The sequence below is a fragment of the Oncorhynchus keta genome, chromosome 30 (genome assembly GCF_023373465.1).
Source record: "Oncorhynchus keta strain PuntledgeMale-10-30-2019 chromosome 30, Oket_V2, whole genome shotgun sequence".
Classification (NCBI taxonomy): Eukaryota; Metazoa; Chordata; class Actinopteri; order Salmoniformes; family Salmonidae; genus Oncorhynchus; species Oncorhynchus keta.
The window spans coordinates 11,714,451-11,737,864 of NC_068450.1; the positions used below are offsets into that span (position 1 = coordinate 11,714,451).

General features: G+C 43.2%; 1 protein-coding gene across 1 annotated transcript; it reads left to right on the plus strand.

Moving 5' to 3' along the window:
* Positions 1–1,435: 1,435 nt before the first annotated feature.
* LOC118363916 (E3 ubiquitin-protein ligase SH3RF3-like) lies at positions 1,436–23,319 on the plus strand. Its single transcript, XM_052487618.1, has 7 exons — positions 1,436–1,603; positions 13,386–13,510; positions 17,164–17,334; positions 18,083–18,369; positions 19,350–19,804; positions 20,044–20,354; positions 22,297–23,319. The coding sequence occupies exons 2-7, from the start codon at positions 13,398–13,400 to the stop codon at positions 22,475–22,477; spliced, it is 1,518 nt and encodes a 505-aa protein (XP_052343578.1). The 5' UTR covers positions 1,436–1,603; positions 13,386–13,397; the 3' UTR covers positions 22,478–23,319.
* Positions 23,320–23,414: the final 95 nt, after the last annotated feature.

A 23,414-nucleotide genomic window follows, 5' to 3' on the forward strand; every position in this document is an offset into this window, starting at 1 on the left:
GTCTCTTCCTGTCACTCGGTCTCTCACTCTCTCAGTCTCTCATTGTCACTCGGTCTCTCAGTCACTCGGTCTCTCCCTGACATTTAGTCTCTCTCTGTCATTCGGTCTCTCCCTGTCACTCGGTCTCTCAGTCCCTCGTCTCTCCCTGTCACTCGGTCTCTCAGTCTCTCCTTGTCATTCGGTCTCTCCTTGTCACTCAGTCTCTCCTTGTCACTCGGCCTCTCCCTGTCTCTCGGTCTCTCACTCTCTCGGTCTCTACCTGTCACTCGGTCTCTACCTGTCACTCTGTCTCTCCCTGTCACTCTGTCTCTACCTGTCACTCTGTCTCTCAGTCCCTCGTCTATCCCTGTCACTCGGTCTCTCGGTCTCCCCCTGTCACTCGGTCTCTCAGTCCCTCATCTCTCCCTGTCACTCGGTCTCTCAGTCTCTCCTTGTCATTCGGTCTCTCCTTGTCACTCAGTCTCTCCTTGTCACTCGGTCACTCCCTGTCACTCGGTCTCTCAGTCTCTCCCTGTCACTCGGTCACTCACTCTCTCGGTCTCACCCTGTCTCTCGGTCTCTCACTCTCTCGGTCTCTCTCTGTCACTCGGTCTCTCACTCTCTCGGTCTCTCCCTGTCACTCTGTCTCTCCCTGTCACTCGGTCTCTCCCTGTCTCTTGGTCTCTCACTCTCTCGGTTTCTCACTCTCTCGGTCTCTCACTCTCTCGGTTTCTCACTCTCTCGGTCTCTCACTCTCGCTGTGTCTCTCTCTCTCAGATCCTGTAATGTGTTTCATTTTCACAGAGAGAATAGGAGTGAGTGGGTTCTCTATGTATGTTCTCTCACTTTCTCTCTCACTCGGTCTCTCTCTCACACTCGGTCTCTCTATCACGCTCTCTCGGTCTCTCCCTGTCACTCCGTCTCTCCCTGTCACTCTGTCTCTCACTCTCTCGGTCTCTCACTCTCTTGGTCTCTTCCTCTCTCTCTCTCTCTCTCTCTCTGTCTCTCTCTCTGTGTCTCTCTCGCTCTCTCTCTTTCTCTCTCTCTCTATGTGTCCTCTTGGTCTCTCTCGGTCTCTCTCTGTGTCTCTCTCTTTCTCTCTCTCTGGCTCTGTCTCTCTCTGTGTCCTCTCGGTCACTCTCGGTCTCTCTCCATCTCTCTCTCTCTCTCTCGGATCCTGTAATGTGTTTCTTCTCTCCTAGCCAATCACAGCGGCAGCAGCCAAGCTTCTGGAGGGAAAGCCTTGGAAGGGGAGTGACATCTCGGCTGGATCTTGCCCACGGATCAGGAGTGAGAGTGGGTTTAGCAACAGCGGGACCGGTGACTCAACAAACCCCAACAGGACAACCTGCTTCAACCTGCCCCCAGAGCCCCACAAAGACCCCCAATATTTCTGCTCTCAACCCCCCCCCCCCCACCACCACCCAGGAAAAAAATCTAACAAGCTGCTAATATCAACAGTGTGTACCAGCCGAACCAGGGGCAGGCTCAGCCACCCAGCGTTAGTGCCCTCAACAGCCTGAACCAGCCCCCCTCTGCCAATCACAGCTCCTCTAACCGCTCAGGCTCAGGTGTGACCTCCCAGCGCGTGAAGCGAAGCACTGGCAGACACCTGTCACAAAAGGTCAGTCCTCAGGTGTGTGTGTGTGTGTGTGTGTGTGTGTGTGTGTGTGTGTGTGTGTGTGTGTGTGTGTGTGTGTGTGTGTGTGTGTGTGTGTGTGTGTGTGTGTGTGTGTGTGTGTGTGTGTGTGTGTGTGTGTGTGTGTGTGTGTGTGTGCAGGGGAGCGTAGAGGATTTGGATAAAGCTTCAAGCCATTTACTCTGTTACTTAGTGTCTTGGTGTTGACTTTGTGCTTCTTACATAGTCAGCTCTGGTTTGCTTTTGGTTATATTCTTCCTCCTTGGAATTCCCCTATAAGCTGTCTCTCTATTGCTGTTGTCTCAAGATCTCTGTGGAATGCCAGGGTTTTCATCGACTAGAGAGAGAACACTTCCCCACCCCTCTCCTTCCTTGCCTTATCTCCTCCTCTCCTCTCCTCCTCTCCTCATCTCCTCCTCTTCTCCTGTCTTCCATCCTCTTCTTTCTCTCAGTTTTCCTTTCATATCCACATCTACACTGTTTTCAGACTAACTAGTCCTTTAACACAGGCTGTTTTCAGACTAACTAGTCCTTTAAGACCATCTGTTTTCAGACTAACTAGTCCTTTAAGACCGTCTGTTTTCAGACTAACTAGTCCTTTAAGACCGTCTGTTTTCAGACTAACTAGTCCTTTAAGACTAGGGAGACACTAGGGAGACACTGGAGGGAGTGAATGATAGATGGATGGAGGGAGTGAATGATAGATAGATGGAGTGAATGATAGATAGATGGAGTGAATGATAGATAGATGGACTGAATGATAGATAGATGGAGTGAATGATAGATAGATGGACTGAATGATAGATAGATGGACTGAATGATAGATAGATGGACTGAATGATAGATAGATGGAGTGAATGATAGATAGATGGACTGAATGATAGATAGATGGACTGAATGATAGATAGATGGACTGAATGATAGATAGATGGACTGAATGATAGATAGATGGACTGAATGATAGATAGATGGACTGAATGATAGATAGATGGAGTGAATGATAGATAGATGGACTGAATGATAGATAGATGGACTGAATGATAGATAGATGGACTGAATGATAGATAGATGGACTGAATGATAGATAGATGGACTGAATGATAGATAGATGGACTGAATGATAGATAGATGGACTGAATGATAGATAGATGGACTGAATGATAGATAGATGGACTGAATGATAGATAGATGGACTGAATGATAGATAGATGGACTGAATGATAGATAGATGGAGGTATTGGAAGATGGAACATAGTGTATAGGAAACAGCAAGGAAGCTGTATAGGAAACAGCAAGGAAGCCCAGATTCCAATCAGAGTTTTTAGTAGGAGGCCAGGCTTTCCTAAAGCTGATGAGTAGCAGTCTGAAAGTACATTGCATGGTCCTCCTGTGGTCTGGCCTGGGAGATGGAATACACCTGTGTCCAAAATGGGACCCTATACCCCTATATAGACCAGGGCTCTGGTCAAACGTAGTGTACTATGTAGGGTGCAATTTGGTATGGAGACACAGACAGGAAGGGTGCTCAACAATGCTTCCCAGGTGCTCATTTAGCAGAGGTGCATCTGAGAAGAGATAGAGGGCACAACAACCTTGACCTTCCTTGGTGTACCATAAACATCATCTGGACTGCTGGTGCAGAGTTAGCTACGCAGCTACGCTAACTCAGGTGCAGTACCTAACGTGTGCTATGTGTACCTGGTCCCAGATAAAGAAATGAATCCTCTACCTTTTAACCCAAAGTGAAACTGTACAACTACACTATGCTGTGTAGCCTTAGTCGTTTCAAAGCAGGTTATTCTGACGCTGGTGCTATGCCATCCTTACCAACACAAAAACACACCTGCAGAGATTTAATTTCAAACCTCAGGGCTCTGCACTGACCTTTTGTTTAATACTGAACAAAAATATAAATGCAACATGTAAAGTGTTGGTCCCATGTTTCATGAACTGATATAAAAGATCGCATATTTTTTTCCATGCACACACAAATCTTATTTCTCTCAAATGTTATTAACAAATGTGTTTACATCCCTGTTAGTGAGCATTTCTCCTTTGTCAAGAAAATCCATCCACCTGACAGATGTGGCATATCAAGAAGCTGATTAAACAGCATGACCATTACACAGGTGCACCTTGTGCCGGGGACAATAAAAGGTCTCTTTAAAATATGCAGTTTTGTCACACAACATAATGCTACAGATGTCTCATTCTGATTGGCTGGACCTGGCTCCCAAGTGGGTGGACCTGGCTCCCAAGTGGGTGGACCTGGCTCCCAAGTGGGTGGACCTGGCTCCCAAGTGGGTGGACCTGGCTCCCAAGTGGGTGGACCTGACTCCCAAGTGGGCGGGCCTATGCCCTCCCAAGCCCATACATGGCTGCTCCCCAGCCCAGTTATGTGAAATCTATAGATTATGGCCTCATTTATTTATTTCAATTGATTTCATTATATGAATTGTAACTCATTAAAAGGAACTTAGGAACACATTTTTTTGGAGGTGGGAGACTTTAAAAAAAATCTTATTTTTAGGTACACTGATACTCCAGGTCGCACGGCAAAATATTTAGCCGTAATATGTGAGTAAAATGGTCACACTGCAGAGTCCTGCATCCTCCTTCTCATTGACTGTGAGTCACTGTAAGTCAGTTATATAACAAAACCTCTCATTTCTCTCCTCTCTCCCTCTCTCATTCCTGATCTCCCTCTCTCTCTTTATTTCCCTCTTTCTCTCCCTCTCGCTCTCATCTCTCTCTCACTCTCTTTCTCTCTCATTCCTGATCTCCCTCTCTCTCTTTATTTCCCTCTTTCTCTCCCTCTCGCTCTCATCTCTCTCTCACTCTCTCTTTCTCTCTCTCCCTCTCTGATCTGCCTGAGAGCTCCTTCCTCTTCACTGAGCAGGTAATACTCCTTCACATTGCTGTGCCTAGTCCTGCCCTTCCTTCCTTCCCTCCCACCCAGCTAAACAGAAGGAGGTTGTTGATGTTACGGGCTTTCTTCCCGCCTCAGCACTATTGTTGTGATGTCATGATGTTGATGGTGGTATTATAGGAAGTAAAACAATCTTTAACATTGCTGTTTATTTAACGTTAATGTTATACAGTACGGGCTTCATAATCAGAGAACCAACATTACCAACATGTCAACAACGGCTATAAAATGCTATGAGGCTGTCTGAGGCTGTCTGAGGCTGTCTGAGGCTGTCTGAGGCTGTCTGAGGCTGTCTGTGGAGAACAGTTTATTTATTGACCTGTTTCTTTACCCGATCTGATTTGTGTGATTGCCAGTCATGTTTGGGATGACAACCAAAGGAAGAGGTGTTGGCGTATGAAGCACAAACAAACTGATCTGTGCTAACAGTCACTAACAGTTTAACAGTTGCTAAGAAGTTACCTGCGGTTAACAGTTGACTTGTTATGTCGCTGGAGATTGTATGACATTATACCAAGTGGAGAGACAGTAGGAACACCCTGCTAGGCTGTGTTTCTAGAGGTGTGGTGCTAATAGCCTGGGTCTGGAACACCCTGCTAGGCTGTGTTTCTAGAGGTGTGGTGCTAATAGCCTGGGTCTGGAACACCCTGCTAGGCTGTGTTTCTAGAGGTGTGATGCTAATAGCCTGGGTCTGGAACACCCTGCTAGGCTGTGTTTCTAGAGGTGTGGTGCTAATAGCCTGGGTCTGGAACACCCTGCTAGGCTGTGTTTCTAGAGGTGTGATGCTAATAGCCTGGGTCTGGAACACCCTGCTAGGCTGTGTTTCTAGAGGTGTGATGCTAATAGCCTGGGTCTGGAACACCCTGCTAGGCTGTGTTTCTAGAGGTGTGTTGCTAATAGCCTGGGTCTGGAACACCCTGATAGGCTGTGTTTCTAGAGGTGTGTTGCTAATAGCCTGGGTCTGGAACACCCTGATAGGCTGTGTTTCTAGAGGTGTGATGCTAATAGCCTGGGTCTGGAACACCCTGATAGGCTGTGTTTCTAGAGGTGTGATGCTAATAGCCTGGGTTTGGAACACCCTGCTAGGCTGTGTTTCTAGAGGTGTGGTGCTAATAGCCTGGGTCTGGAACACCCTGCTAGGCTGTGTTTCTAGAGGTGTGATGCTAATAGCCTGGGTCTGGAACACTCTGCCAGGCTTTGTTTCTAGAGGTGTGATGCTAATAACCTGGGTCTGGAACACCCTGCTAGGCTGTGTTTCTAGAGGTGTGATGCTAATAACCTGGGTCTGGAACACCCTGCTAGGCTGTGTTTCTAGAGGTGTGATGCTAATAGCCTGGGTCTGGAACACCACTATGTAGTGTTTACAGAATGACTACACTGTTAACCACAAACCATTACAACAGGAGGAGGAGGAGAGGGAGGAGGTGGAGGAGAAGATAAGAGAGAGAGAGGACAAGGAGGAGGAGAAGAGGAGAGGGAGGAGGAGGAGTGGAGAGAAGAGAGAGAGGACAGGGAGGAGGAGAGGAGAGGAAGGAGGAGGAGTGGAGAGAAGAGAGAGAGGACAGGGGGGAGGAGGAGAGGAGAGGGAGGAAGAGGAGAGGGAGGAGGAGGAGAGGGAGGAGGAGGAGGGGAGAGGGAGAGAAGAGAGAAGAGAGAGAGAGGACAAGGAGGAGGAGGAGAGGGAGAGATGTGAGAGAGGAGAGGGAGGAGGAGGAGGGGAGGGGAGAGAAGAGGGGGAGGAGGAGGGTAGAGGGAGGAGGAGTAATAGGGCATTGTGAGTAGGGCTGGGCGAAATGGCCTAAAAGTAGTATCTACATTTTTTTCAGAGGTTTGGACGATACACAATATACATCTAGATTTCTTGTTTTCTCTGTACAAATTTAAAAAGGCATAATTCTTAATAGATTTTTCTTTATTAAAAAAAATATGCAGGCCTATTTGTGCAAAACAGATGAACACACACCCACACGTCTATTCTATTGTTTCGGAATTTTGACCACTACCTGTTTGTCATTTGTCATTAATATAATCGTTTTGATTGAAAATGTGTTAATTTGATGTTATAATTAAAACAGCCTGTGGTTATTTGCTATTGGATTGGCAGAATGACACAACTACTAACACATTAGCCTACAGTTGGCCTGAACATAACTTTCTTGAATACACTTTAATTATCCAATGTCACACTGACCGATGGCGAGGTGAAGCCCAAAGCACTGCATCATTCACATGTGTTGATCCTATTGTACGTCATCTAAGGTTTTTGTGTTGTGCCCTCAATCGGTTGAGACACAACATGCTCTTGAATTTCTTTCAATATTTTTTATTTATTTCACCTTTATTTAACCAGGTAGGCCAGTTGAGAAGTTCTCATTTACAACTGTGACCTGGTCAAGATAGAGCAAAGCAGAACGACGCAAACAACACAGAGTTACACATGGAGTAAACAAATGTACAGTCAATAACACAGAGTTACACATGGAGTAAACAAATGTACAGTCAACAACACAGAGTTACACATGGAGTAAACAAATGTACAGTCAACAACACAGAGTTACACATGGAGTAAACAAATGTACAGTCAACAACACAGAGTTACACATGGAGTAAACAAATGTACAGTCAACAACACAGAGTTACACATGGAGTAAACAAATGTACAGTCAATAACACAGAGTTACACATGGAGTAAACAAATGTACAGTCAACAACACAGAGTTACACATGGAGTAAACAAATGTACAGTCAACAACACAGAGTTACACATGGAGTAAACAAATGTACAGTCAACAACACAGAGTTACACATGGAGTAAACAAACATACAGTCAACAACACAGAGTTACACATGGAGTAAACAAATGTACAGTCAATAACACAGAGTTACACATGGAGTAAACAAACATACAGTCAACAACACAGAGTTACACATGGAGTAAACAAATGTACAGTCAATAACACAGAGTTACACGTGGAGTAAACAAATGTACAGTCAATAACACAGAGTTACACATGGAGTAAACAAATGTACAGTCAATAACACAGAGTTACACATGGAATAAACAAATGTACAGTCAACAACACAGAGTTACACATGGAGTAAACAAATGTACAGTCAATAACACAGAGTTACACATGGAGTAAACAAATGTACAGTCAACAACACAGAGTTACACATGGAGTAAACAAATGTACAGTCAATAACACAGAGTTACACATGGAGTAAACAAATGTACAGTCAATAACACAGAGTTACACATGGAGTAAACAAATGTACAGTCAATAACACAGAGTTACACATGGAGTAAACAAATGTACAGTCAACAACACAGAGTTACACATGGAGTAAACAAATGTACAGTCAACAACACAGAGTTACACATGGAGTAAACAAATGTACAGTCAATAACACAGAGTTACACATGGAGTAAACAAATGTACAGTCAACAACACAGAGTTACACATGGAGTAAACAAATGTACAGTCAATTAACACAAATGTACAGTCAATAACACAGAGTTACACATGGAGTAAACAAATGTACAGTCAACAACACAGAGTTACACGTGGAGTAAACAAACATACAGTCAACAACACAGAGTTACACATGGAGTAAACAAACATACAGTCAATAACACAGAGTTACACATGGAGTAAACAAATGTACAGTCAATAACACAGAGTTACACATGGAGTAAACAAACATACAGTCAACAACACAGAGTTACACATGGAGTAAACAAACATACAGTCAATAACACAGAGTTACACATGGAGTAAACAAATGTACAGTCAACAACACAGAGTTACACATGGAGTAAACAAATGTACAGTCAATAACACAGAGTTACACATGGAATAAACAAATGTACAGTCAACAACACAGAGTTACACATGGAGTAAACAAACATACAGTCAACAACACAGAGTTACACATGGAGTAAACAAACATACAGTCAATAACACAGAGTTACACATGGAGTAAACAAATGTACAGTCAATAACACAGAGTTACACATGGAGTAAACAAATGTACAGTCAACAACACAGAGTTACACATGGAGTAAACAAATGTACAGTCAATAACACAGAGTTACACATGGAGTAAACAAATGTACAGTCAATAACACAGAGTTACACATGGAGTAAACAAATGTACAGTCAATAACACAGAGTTACACATGGAGTAAACAAATGTACAGTCAACAACACAGAGTTACACATGGAGTAAACAAATGTACAGTCAATAACACAGAGTTACACATGGAGTAAACAAATGTACAGTCAATAACACAGAGTTACACATGGAGTAAACAAACATACAGTCAACAACACAGAGTTACACATGGAGTAAACAAATGTACAGTCAACAACACAGAGTTACACATGGAGTAAACAAACATACAGTCAACAACACAGAGTTACACATGGAGTAAACAAACATACAGTCAACAACACAGAGTTACACATGGAGTAAACAAACATACAGTCAATAACACAGAGTTACACATGGAGTAAACAAATGTACAGTCAATAACACAGAGTTACACATGGAGTAAACAAATGTACAGTCAACAACACAGAGTTACACATGGAGTAAACAAATGTACAGTCAATAACACAGAGTTACACATGGAGTAAACAAATGTACAGTCAACAACACAGAGTTACACATGGAGTAAACAAATGTACAGTCAATAACACAGAGTTACACATGGAGTAAACAAATGTACAGTCAATAACACAGAGTTACACATGGAGTAAACAAATGTACAGTCAACAACACAGAGTTACACATGGAGTAAACAAACATACAGTCAACAACACAGAGTTACACATGGAGTAAACAAACATACAGTCAACAACACAGAGTTACACATGGAGTAAACAAATGTACAAACAACACAGAGTTACACATGGAGTAAACAAATGTACAGTACAGTCAATGGAGTAAACAACACAGAGTTACACATGGAGTAAACAAACATCAATAACAGTCAATAACACAGACAGTTACACATGGAGTAAACAAACATACAGTCAACAACACAGAGTTACACATGGAGTAAACAAACATACAGTCAATAACACAGAGTTACACATGGAGTAAACAAATGTACAGTCAACAACACAGAGTTACACATGGAGTAAACAAATGTACAGTCAATAACACAGAGTTACACATGGAGTAAACAAATGTACAGTCAACAACACAGAGTTAAACAAACATACATGGAGTAAACAAACATACAGTCAACAACACAGAGTTACACATGGAGTAAACAAACATACAGTCAACAACACAGAGTTACACATGGAGTAAACAAATGTAAACAGTCAACAACACAGAGTTACACATGGAGTAAACAAATGTACAAATGTACACATGGAGTCAATAACACAGAGTTACACATGGAGTAAACAAATGTACAGTCAATAACACAGAGTTACACATGGAGTAAACAAATGTACAGTCAATAACACAGAGTTACACATGGAGTAAACAAATGTACAGAGTTACACATGGAGTAAACAAATGTACAGTCAATAACACAGAGTTACACATGGAGTAAACAAATGTACAGTCAATAACACAGAGTTACACATGGAGTAAACAAATGTACAGTCAATAACACAGAGTTACACATGGAGTAAACAAATGTACAGTCAACAACACAGAGTTACACATGGAGTAAACAAATGTACAGGCAACAACACAGAGTTACACATGGAGTAAACAAAAATACAGTCAATAACACAGAGTTACACATGGAGTAAACAAATGTACAGTCAACAACACAGAGTTACACATGGAGTAAACAAATGTAAACAAATGTCAAATAACACAGAGTTACACATGGAGTAAACAAATGTACAGTCAACAACACAGAGTTACACATGGAGTAAACAAATGTACAGTCAACAACACAGAGTTACACATGGAGTAAACAAATGTACAGTCAACAACACAGAGTTACACATGGAGTAAACAAATGTACAGTCAACAACACAGAGTTACACATGGAGTAAACAAATGTACAGTCAACAACACAGAGTTACACATGGAGTAAACAAATGTACAGTCAACAACACAGAGTTACACATGGTCAACAACACAGAGTTACAGTAAACAAATGTACAGTCAATAACACAGAGTTACACATGGAGTAAACAAATGTACAGTCAACAACACAGAGTTACACATGGAGTAAACAAATGTACAGTCAATAACACAGAGTTACACATGGAGTAAACAAACATACAGTCAATAACACAGAGTTACACATGTCAACAACACAGAGTTACACATGGAGTAAACAAATGTACAGTCAACAACACAGAGTTACACATGGAGTAAACAAAATGTACAGTCAATAACACAGAGTTAAATGGAGTAAACAAATGTACAGTCAACAACACAGAGTTACACATGGAGTAAACAAATGTACAGTCAACAACACAGAGTTACACATGAGTAAACAAATGTACAGTCATTACACATGGAGTAAACAAATGTACAGTCAATAACACAGAGTTACACATGGAGTAAACAAATGTACAGTCAATAACACAGAGTTACACATGGAGTAAACAAATGTACAGTCAACAACACAGAGTTACACATGGAGTAAACAAATGTACAGTCAACAACACAGAGTTACACATGGAGTAAACAAACATACAGTCAACAACACAGAGTTACACATGGAGTAAACAAATGTACAGTCAACAACACAGAGTTACACATGGAGTAAACAAACATACAGTCAATAACACAGAGTTACACATGGAATAAACAAATGTACAGTCAATAACACAGAGTTACACATGGAATAAACAAATGTACAGTCAATAACACAGAGTTACACGTGGAGTAAACAAACATACAGTCAATAACACAGAGTTACACATGGAGTAAACAAATGTACAGTCAATAACACAGAGTTACACATGGAGTAAACACATGTACAGTCAACAACACAGAGTTACACATGGAGTAAACAAATGTACAGTCAATAACACAGAGTTACACATGGAGTAAACAAATGTACAGTCAATAACACAGAGTTACACATGGAGTAAACAAATGTACAGTCAACAACACAGAGTTACACGTGGAGTAAACAAATGTACAGTCAATAACACAGAGTTACACATGGAGTAAACAAATGTACAGTCAATAACACAGAGTTACACATGGAGTAAACAAACATACAGTCAACAACACAGAGTTACACATGGAGTAAACAAATGTACAGTCAATAACACAGAGTTACACATGGAGTAAACAAATGTACAGTCAACAACACAGAGTTACACATGGAATAAACAAATGTACAGTCAACAACACAGAGTTACACATGGAGTAAACAAATGTACAGTCAATAACACAGAGTTACACATGGAGTAAACAAATGTACAGTCAACAACACAGAGTTACACATGGAGTAAACAAATATACAGTCAATAACACAATAGAAAACTCTATATACAGTGTGTGCAAATGTATTTAAGATTAGGGAGGTAAGGCAATAAATAGGCCATAGTGGCGAAATAATGACAATTTAGCAATTAAACACTGGAATGGTAGATGTGCAGAAGATGAATGTGCAAGTAGAGATACTGGGGAGCAAAAATAACAATATGGGGATGAGGTAGTTGGGTGGGCTATTTACAGATGGGCTGTGTACAGGTGCAATGATCGGTAAACTGCTCTTACAGCTGATGCTTAAATTTAGTGAGGGAGATATGCATCTCCAGCTTCAGTGATTTTTGCAATTTGTTCCAGTCATTGGCAGCAGAGAACTGGAAGGAAAGGTGGCCAAAGTAGGAGTGGACTTTGGAGGGTTACACGTAGGCATTTGTAGTTGTCCACATATTATATCTCAATGGTCATCCCCAAAGCCAACACTTCCTTTGGCCGCTTTCCTTCCAGTTCTCTGCTGCCAATAACTGGCACGAATTGCAAAAATCACTGAAGCTGTAGTCTTATTTCTCCCTCTCTAACTTTAAGCATCAGCTGTCAGAGTAGTTTACCGATCACTGTACCTGTACATAGCCAATCTGTAAATCGCCCACCTCATCCCCATATTGTTACTTGTCCTCTTGCTCTTTTGCACCCCAGTAGCTCTACTTGCACATCATCTGCATGTCTATCACTCCAGCGTTAATGCTACATTGTAATTATTTCACCTCTGTGAGCTATTTATTGCTTTACCTCCCTACTCTTCTACATTTGCACACACTGTATATAGATTTTTCTATTGTGTTATTGACTGTACGTTTGTTTATGTGTAACTCTGTGGTGTTGTTTTTTGTCGCACTGCTTTGCTTTATCTTGGCCAGGTCACAGTTGTAAATGAGAACTTGTTCTCAACTAGCCTACCTGGTTAAATAAAGGTAAAACATTATTTTTTTAATGGTGGGGTATCGTTCACCTTTATGTTCTGGCATTGGCAAACATGCATGTAATTGTTTGTTGAAATCAAAAGGGATGCTGTCAAAGAGTGACTAAATTCAATGACTTGCATTCATATCCTTTTTTTAAATCATACATGTTTACGTCTGTCTATCTTCCTGTTCCCTGTTTCCTGTCTCTCCCAGGTTCTCTTTCTAGCAGTCCTGCTTTAAAGTCTGCTTTATTTCTCCTTTATACCTCATAAATGCCCTTTTCCACATTTAATATGAGGGCATCTTAGTCGTCCTCTGTCAGTTTACATGATATCTTCTCCGACTTTACTGTTTGAATTCTTCCTCTTTTTCTCTATATAGAGTGAGAGGAAGAACACTATGGCAGTATACATATTTACATCCTGGTCTTCCTCCTCTGTTTCTATAGGGCGAGAGGAAGATGAGTAGTGGTGAAGCTCCTCCCACCATCACCATGGCTCTGATCAACCCCCAGACCCCCTCCGCCTCAGCCGACACCAAACAGTCTTCCACTCAGCAGTTATCCATCAGTGTGTGAGTAAAACTGGAGAAACATTAGAGTAACGTAGTAGTAACATAGTAGTAACTATGGAGTAATACAGTAGTAAAATGGTAGTAACAACCTCCGCTGATACCAAGCAGTTCGCCGCCTAGCAACTCCATCAGCTTTTGAACACTGGACTAACACTGGACTAACACTGGACTAACACTGGAGAAACACTGGAGAAACACTGGACTAACACTGGACTAACACTGGACTAACACTGGACTAACACTGGAGAAACACTGGACTAACACTGGACTAACACTGGACTAACACTGGACTAACACTGGACTAACACTGGACTAACACTGGAGAAACACTGGAGAAACACTGGACTAACACTGGACAAACACTGGACTAACACTGGACTAACACTGGACTAACACTGGACTAACACTGGAGAAACACTGGACTAACACTGGACAAACACTGGACTAACACTGGACTAACACTGGAGAAACACTGGACTAACACTGGACAAACACTGGACTAACACTGGACAAACACTGGACAAACACTGGACTAACGCTGGAGAAACACTGGACTAACACTGGAGAAACACTGGACTAACACTGGACTAACACTGGAGAAACACTGGACTAACACTGGACAAACACTGGACAAACACTGGACTAACACTGGACTAACACTGGACTAACACTGGACTAACACTGGAGAAACACTGGACTAACATTGGACTAACACTGGAGAAACGCTGGACTAACACTGGACTAACACTGGAGAAACACTGGACTAACACTGGACAAACACTGGACTAACACTGGACTAACACTGGAGAAACACTGGACTAACACTGGAGAAACACTGGACTAACACTGGACTAACGCTGGACTAACACTGGACTAACACTGGAGAAACACTGGACTAACACTGGACTAACACTGGAGAAACACTGGACAAATGCTGGACTAACACTGGACTAACACTGGACTAACACTGGACAAACACTGGACTAACACTGGACTAACACTGGACTAACACTGGACAAACACTGGACAAACACTGGACAAACACTGGACTAACACTGGACTAACACTGGAGAAACACTGGACTAACATTGGACTAACACTGGAGAAACGCTGGACTAACACTGGACTAACACTGGAGAAACACTGGACTAACATTGGACTAACACTGGACTAACGCTGGACTAACACTGGAGAAACACTGGACTAACACTGGACTAACGCTGGACTAACACTGGACTAACACTGGAGAAACACTGGACTAACACTGGACTAACACTGGAGAAACACTGGACTAACACTGGACTAACACTGGACAAACACTGGACTAACACTGGACTAACACTGGACTAACACTGGACTAACACTGGACAAACGCTGGACTAACACTGGACTAACACTGGAGAAACACTGGAGAAACACTGGAGAAACACTGGACTAACACTGGACTAACACTGGACTAACACTGGACTAACACTGGACTAACACTGGACAAACACTGGACAAACACTGTAGAAACACTGGACTAACACTGGACAAACACTGGACTAACACTGGACTAGTAACAGCTGTAGTGTTGGAGAAACACTGCAGGAACACAGTAGTAATAACCAGTCTACAGCATCTACCGTGACTTCCTTAGTGTGTCTGTATTACATTTACATTTACATCTAGAGTGACTTCCTTACAGTGTGTCTGTATCTACAGTGACTTCCTTACTGTGTGTCTGCATCTACAGTGACTTCCTTACAGTGTGTCTGTATATACAGTGACTTCCTTACAGTGTGTCTGTATCTACAGTGCATTCCTTACAGTGTGTCTGTATCTGCAGTGACTTCCTTACAGTGTGTCTGTATCTACAGTGACTTCTTTACAGTGTGTCTGCATCTACAGTGACTTCCTTAGTGTGTCTGTATCTACAGTGACTTCCTTACAGTGTTTCTGCATCTACAGTGACTTCCTTAGTGTGTCTGTATCTACAGTGACTTCCTTACAGTGTGTCTGTATCTACAGTGACTTCCTTACAGTGTGTCTGTATCTACAGTGACTTCCTTAGTGTGTCTGTATCTACAGTGACTTCCTTAGTGTGTCTGCATCTACAGTGACTTCATTAGTGTGTCTGTATCTACAGTGACTTCCTTACAGTGTGTCTGTATCTACAGTGACTTCCTTACAGTGTGTCTGTATCTACAGTGACTTCCTTACAGTGTGTCTGTATCTACAGTGACTTCCTTACAGTGTGTCTGTATCTACAGTGACTTCCTTACAGTGTGTCTGTATCTACAGTGACTTCCTTACAGTGTCTCTGTATCTACAGTGACTTCAGAAAGTATTCAGACCCCTTGACTTTTTTCCACATTTCGTTACTTTACAGCCTTATTCTAAAATGTATGACATTTTTTTTTGCTTATCAATCTACACACAATACCCCATGATGACATCACAATACCCCATAATGACATTACAATACCCCATAATGACATCTCAATAGCCCATAATGACATCTCAATACCCCATAATGACATCTCAATACCCCATAATGACATCTCAATACCCCATAATGACATCTCGATAGCCCATAATGACATCTCAATACCCCATAATGACATCTCAATACCCCATAATGACATCTCAATACCCCATAATGACATCTCAATACCCCATAATGACATCTCAATACCCCATAATGACATCTCAATACCCCATAATGACATCTCAATACCCCATAATGACATCTCAATACCCCATAATGACATCTCGATAGCCCATAATGACATCTCAATAGCCCATAATGACATCTCAATATCCCATAATGACAAAGCAAAAATAGTTGTTTATACATTTTTGCTACAAGCTTGGCACACCTGTATTTGGAGAGTTTCTCCCATTCTTCTCTGCAGATCCTCTCAAGCTCTGTCAGTTTGGACGGGGAGCGTTATTGCACAGCTATTTGCAGGTCTCTCCAGAGATGTTAGATCGGGTTCAAGTCCAGGTTCTAGCTGGGCCACTCAAGGACATGTCCCAAAGCCACTCCTGCGTTGTCTTGGCTGTGTGCTTAGGGTTGTTGTCCTGTTGGAAGTTGAACCTTTGTGAGCACTCTGGAGCAGGTTTTCATCAAGGAACTCTCTGTACTTTGCTCTGTTCATCTTTCCCTCAATCCTGACTAATCTCCCAGTCCCTGCTGCTGAAAAACACCCTGTCTCTGAGCTCTACGGACAATTCCTTCGACCTCATGGCTTGGTTTTTGCTCTGACATGCACTGTCAACTGTGGGACATTGTATAGACAGGAGTGTGCCTTTCCAAAGCATGTCCAATCAATTGAATTTACCACAGGTGGACTCCAATCAAGTTGTAGAAACATCTCAAGGTTGATGTATGGAAACAGTATACCCCTGAGTTCAATTTGGAGTCTCATAGCAAAGGGTCTGAATACTTATGTAAATAAGGTATTTCTGTTTCTCATTTTTAATAAATGTGCACCAAATTTGTCATTATAGGGTATTGTGTTTAGATTGGTGAGGGGAGAAAATGATTGAATCCATTTTAGAATAAGGTTGTAACGTAACAACATTTTGAAAAAGTGAAGGGGTCTGAATACTTTCCGAATGTACTGTATGTGAGATTGTTGTAACCTAACATATAATTCGTTCTTCAGGTGTGCTGCTCTGTACTCCTACAAGCCCCGTCGTTCTGAGGAACTGGAGCTGAGGAAGGGGGAGATGGTGGGGGTGTATGGGAAGTTTAAGGAGGGCTGGCTCCGAGGCCTCTCTCTACGGACAGGCAAAGTGGGCATCCTCCCCGGCAACTACGTCACACCTGTCCTCAGGTAAGTGGGCATTCTGCCCGGCAACTACGTCACACCTGTCCTCAGGTAAGTGGGCATCCTCCCCGGCAACTACGTCACACCTGTCCTCAGGTAAGTGGGCATCCTCCCCGGCAACTACATCACACCTGTCCTCAGGTAAGTGGGCATCCTCCCCGGCAACTACGTCACACCTGTCCTCAGGTAAGTGGGCATCCTCCCCGGCAACTACGTCACACCTGTCCTCAGGTAAGTGGGCATCCTCCCCGGCAACTACGTCACACCTGTCCTCAGGTAAGTGGGCATTCTGCCCGGCAACTACATAACACCTGTCCTCAGGTAAGTGGGCATTCTGCCCAGCAACTACGTCACACCTGTCCTCAGGTAAGTGGGCATTCTGCCCGGCAACTACGTCACCCCTGTCCTCAGGTAAGTGGGCATTCTGCCCGGCAACTACGTCACCCCTGTCCTCAGGTAAGTGGGCATCCTGCCCGGCAACTACGTCACACCTGTCCTCAGGTAAGCGGGAGAGCCATTTCTGCCGGTTTCATTACGCAGACCATGAGAAACGAGTAGCAATTGATATTTGGATTGTATGTAATGCTGTGGTTAAAGTTATCAGAGGGATCAGCCTTTCTGTTAGCTGATGTGGGGGTCATCAGTGACACTACTTTCCTACAGTGGTTCTATCTTTTTTTACTTTCATTTGTGTCATGGACACCTAATTAATTGATTTTGACACCAATATCTATTTATTCCCTGTCTAACACAGAACTTCTGCCAGGCTCTTGGATTCCAAGGCAGTGACAGCAGGCCCTGGTACAGTCTCTGGAAGAAGAACCTCCTCGTCCTCCAAAACGCCAGCGGTGGTTCTAGCTCTCGACAGGGTCAACTCAGATGGCACTAGTTACTCTACTGGACAACGGCTACCGCAGCAGTCTGTTTCCATGGCCACGCAGCCTATGATATCATCAGGCGGCGCCACCAGACAATCCCTGCATGGGGTGAGCTCGGAGGGATGGGACACAGTGAGGAGGGTCTTCCATCGTTCCCACAGAGGTAAGAGTGAAGGAAGTTTGGAACTCTACAAAGTTCAATTTTCAGGTGTTGGGTGGTTCCACAGTTCCATAGTGCTGTATTCTCAGTCTCAACCATGTTGGTTGGTTATTATCCTAACATTATGCAGTATTGACCAGTCAGAGATAGTAAACCTGTAAAGAAGCCTTCTCTATTCAGTATTGACCAGTCAGAGATAGTAAACCTGTAAAGAAGGCTTATCTATTCAGTATTGACCAGTCAGAGATAGTAAACCTGTAAAGAAGGCTTCTCTATTCAGTATTGACCAGTCAGAGACAGTAAACCTGTAAAGAAGGCTTCTCGATTCAGTATTGACCAGTCAGAGATAGTAAACCTGTAAAGAAGGCTTCTCTATTCAGTATTGACCAGTCAGAGATAGTAAACATGGAAAGAAGGCTTCTCTATTCAGTATTGACCAGTCAGAGACAGTAAACCTGTAAAGAAGGCTTCTCTATTCAGTATTGACCAGTCAGAGATAGTAAACCTGGAAAGAAGGCTTCTCTATTCAGTATTGACCAGTCAGAGATAGTAAACCTGTAAAGAAGGCTTCTCTATTCAGTATTGACCAGTCAGAGATAGTAAACCTGTAAAGAAGGCTTGTCTATTCAGTATTGACCAGTCAGAGATAGTAAACATGGAAAGAAGGCTTCTCTATTCAGTATTGACCAGTCAGAGATAGTAAACCTGTAAAGAAGGCTTATCTATTCAGTATTGACCAGTCAGAGATAGTAAACCTGTAAAGAAGGCTTCTCTATTCAGTATTGACCAGTCAGAGATAGTAAACCTGGAAAGAAGGCTTCTCTATTCAGTATTGACCAGTCAGAGATTAAACCTGTCTATTCTAGTTGATATGTCAGATCGTACAATGTGGAACCCAGAACAGTGCAGTGGAAATTACATTGCGTTGATTTGACAAGGGATCCATTTTGAGTGACTTTAAAGTATGTTTCATGTCCTCTCAGGCTCATCTCAGCGGGGAAAACACTACCCCCACACCACCATCTCATCCAGCTCAGCCCTTCAATCCCAGACCCACAGTCAGAGCTCATCCCAGAGCTCGTCCCAGTGCAGTAACCACTACCCCCACACTACCATCACCACCTCAGGTCTTCAGCCCCATTCTCAGTCCCAATCTCACAGCCAGAACTTTAGCCACATCCAGGGTCCTGGCTTCTCCCCTGCTCTGCTCAGGAAGAAACAACACATGAGCATCCTGCCCAATCACTACAGATCTCTGGCCTGGATGTCTGAAGGTCAAGCGCCCCCTAGTGGTAGTTCTATGAAGGACAGGGACACAGCTGCCAGAGAGGTGTTTGATAGGCAGGTGTTGGAGACGAAGCAAGCAGCATCGAATGGTCAGCACCCCATACACTCTATCCTAGTGAGACCAGACGCCCTCAAGAACAACACAGAGAAGGTAACACGCACACCTGCCTTCTAGATCTTATTAGTAGCTTAGAGGGATAGTTGACTGGTTTCATGTCTACTTTGACTTTTATTTCGTTTTTATTTATTTTGAAATTCTCTCTAACCATGATCTCATTCACATAGCACATGCTGACTACCACTGTCTGCTATATCCAGCATCAATCATCTTTATTCCTATTCCACTGCTGTATCATAATGGCAACATTGTGTATGTGTTTTATCCTTCAGCCCACCAAGTCAGTGCGGTTCCTGACCCAGCCTGATTCCCCTACACCACGACCCAGGACCACCTCCCTGCCCTCGGGTAGCCAGCCCCCCGCCAGTACCCGGCCTGGTCCACCTCCCCTGGAGGTCTGGGCTCCATCACTCACACTGGGGCGAGATGGGCCTGGGATCATCCTGAAAGAAGGCAAGGCTCCTGTTCTTCGGAAAGGTCTGGAGACAAACCCCTCTGATGTTCTGACTTCCAATCAGAAACCTACCTCTTCATTATCCTCATCAGCACCATCTGCGTCAATGCAGTCCAGCAGCCCTAGCAGGTAGGAGAGGAACCAGCACCTCCTTTTTCACAAACTGGCCTGCTTAGTGTCTGGCTTCAGGAAGTAGGATTTCTGTATTCTGTATGTGATGGGGGTCCTCTGTGGCTCACTTGCATCACAAGGGTCGTGAATTCAATTCCCGCTGGGGCCCCTCCATACGTAAAATATATGCTTGACTATAAGTCTTTTTGAATAAAAGCGTCTGCTAAATGGCAAACAATCTCAGAAAAAAAAGAAACGTCCTCTTACTGTCAACTGCAGTGGGAGGACAGTTCTTTTTTGGGGGGCTGCAGTGGGCCTAGTGGTTAGAGTGTTGGTTTTGTAACCGAAAGGTTGCAAGATCACATCCCTGAGCTGACAAGGTTAAAACATTTTGTTTTACATTTTAAATCTGTTGTTCTGCCCCTGAACAAGGCAGTTAACCCACTGTTCCTAGGCTGTCATTGTAAATAAGAATATGTTATTAACTGACTTGCCTAGTTAAATAAAGGTAAAAAAAAGGTCAAGCAAACTTAACATGTGTAAATATTTGTATGAACATAACAAGATTCAACAACTGATACATAAGTTCCACAGACATGTGAAATTGAATAATGTGTCCCTGAACAAAGGGGGGTCAACATCAAAAGTAACAGTCAGTATCTGGTGTGGCCACCAGCTGCATTAAGTACTGCAGTGCATCTCCTCCTCATGGACTGCACCAGATTTGCCGGTTCTTGCTGTGTGATGTTACCCCACTCTTCCACAAAGGCACCTGCAAGTTCCCGGATATTTCCGGGGGAAATGGCCCTAGCCCTCACCCTCCGATCCAACAGGTTCCAGATGTGCTCAACGGGATTGAGATCCGGGCTCTTCGCTGGCCATGACAGAACACTGACATTCCTGCCTTACAGGAAATCACACTAAGAATGGCTGGTGGCATTGTCATACTGGAGGGTCGTGTCAAGATGAGGAAGGATACCACATGAGGGAGGAGGATGTCTTCCCTGTAACGCACAGCGTTGAGATTGCCTGGAATGACAACAAGCTCAGTTCGATGATTCTGTGACACACCGACCCAGACCATGACGGACCCTCCACCTTCAAATCAATCCCGCTCCAGAGTACAGGCCTCGGTGTAACACTCATTCCTACGACAATAAACTGGAATCCGACCATCACCCCTGGTGAGACAAAACTGCGTCTCGTCAGTGAAGAGTTCTGTCTGGTCCAGCGATGGTGGGTTTGTGCCCATAGGCAACGTTGTTGCCAGTGATGTCTGGTGAGGAACTGCCTTACAACAGGCCTACAAGCCCTCAGTCCAGTCTCTGTGAGCCTATTGTGGACAGTCTGAGCACTGATGGAGGGATTGTGCGTTCCTGGTGTAACTCAGGCAGTTGTTGTTGCCATCCTGTACCTGTCCTGCAGGTGTGATGTTCGGATGTACCGATCCTGTGCAGGTGTTGTTTCACATGGTTTGCCACTGCGAGGACGATCAGCTGTCCCCCCTGTCTCAATGTAGAGCTGTCTTAGGCGTCTCAAAGTTTATTGCAATTTATTGCGCTGGCCACATCTGCAATCCTCATGCCTCCTTGCAGCATGCCTAAGGCACGTTCACGCAGATGGGCGGGGAACCTGGGCATCTTTCTTTTGGTGTTTTTCAGAGTCAGTAGAAAGGCCTCTTTAGTGTCCTAAGTTTTCATAACTGTGACCTTAATTGCCTGCCTTCTGTAAGCTGTTGGTGTCTTAACGACCGTTCCACAGGTGCATGTTCATTAATTGTTTATGGTTCATTGAACAAGCATGGGAAACAGTGTTTAAACCCTTTACAATGAAGAACTGTGAAGTTATTTAGATTTTTATGAATTATCTTTGAAAGACAGGGTGCTGAGTTTATGTTATGTGTTAGATAGACAATCTCTTTCTCTATTCCACTCATTCCCCTTTCTCTATCCCCCCTCAGACACAGAGTAGCGACGTCCTACCAGGCCCAGACAGAGTCAGAAATGAGCCTGATGCAGGGTGAGCCTGTCCTGCTTCATAGACATCGCCCTGACGGACGGGTTCTGCTCACCCAGGAGAGCAGTGGCCACACGGGCCTCTTCCATAGCAGTGTTCTACAGTTCCTAGACCGGTTCAGTTGACGGCCTGTAGTGTTTAGTTATTATAGGTGTGTTTTTCACATAGAAATAGAATGACTAGAATGGGGGAAGCTCCTTAGAACGTGACAATTTGATATGCAACTCATACACTCATGGGTACATTCAACATGGCCACCGGCCCACCCCATCATGTGACGTTGACTTGAAAAGGAATGTCCATTTAGAAATTCTATTTCTATGGATATACACCTGTTGACACTGCCAAACGAGATGCCAAATCTGTGGAAGAGTGTGCGTGTGTATTTTATGTGTGTTGAAAATAATATATTATATTACTGCCATATAGTGACCAAAATGCAAAGGGAAACAAGTTTCCCCCTTGAGATTCATTGGACCAGTTTTAAACTGTAGACAGATAATTATAAGGTTCTGAGATATATTTGTGTATATGTTGATGTGCAGAAGCATGAGTTGCACATAGATCTACTGTATACAGTTATTTTTACCAATCCGTTGCACAAAACCACCTCAGACCAATGTTTTGCATAAAGATTGAGTGTTTTCTTTATTCAAGAGCAAAAGGACACAGTGCCTTTGCAAAGCCCACAGAGTCTAGATTTGAAAAACAACAACAGTGCTCTTACCAGAGGCTAAATGTATATTAAGTGATGATCATATAGTGGTGATAAACAATGCTTTCGTCAACTATAGCATGCGTTTGTTACATTCTCAACATGATTTTGCTGAATAACTGCACATCCATGTTATGTATCAGACTTTTCTGATAAGAGACACACATGTCCTCTAAGGGATTCTCCTTCTCTGCTCTTTGAGTGCTGAAAATAAATAATTTATGACACATTATAGCAAAAATACTTGTTTTATTGGCTGTTGCATGGGATCGTGTTCTCCTATTCTGTTTTTCATCTTACTCTTTGTCTTAACGTTTTTCAACTAACATTTTAGGTGAATACAAAAC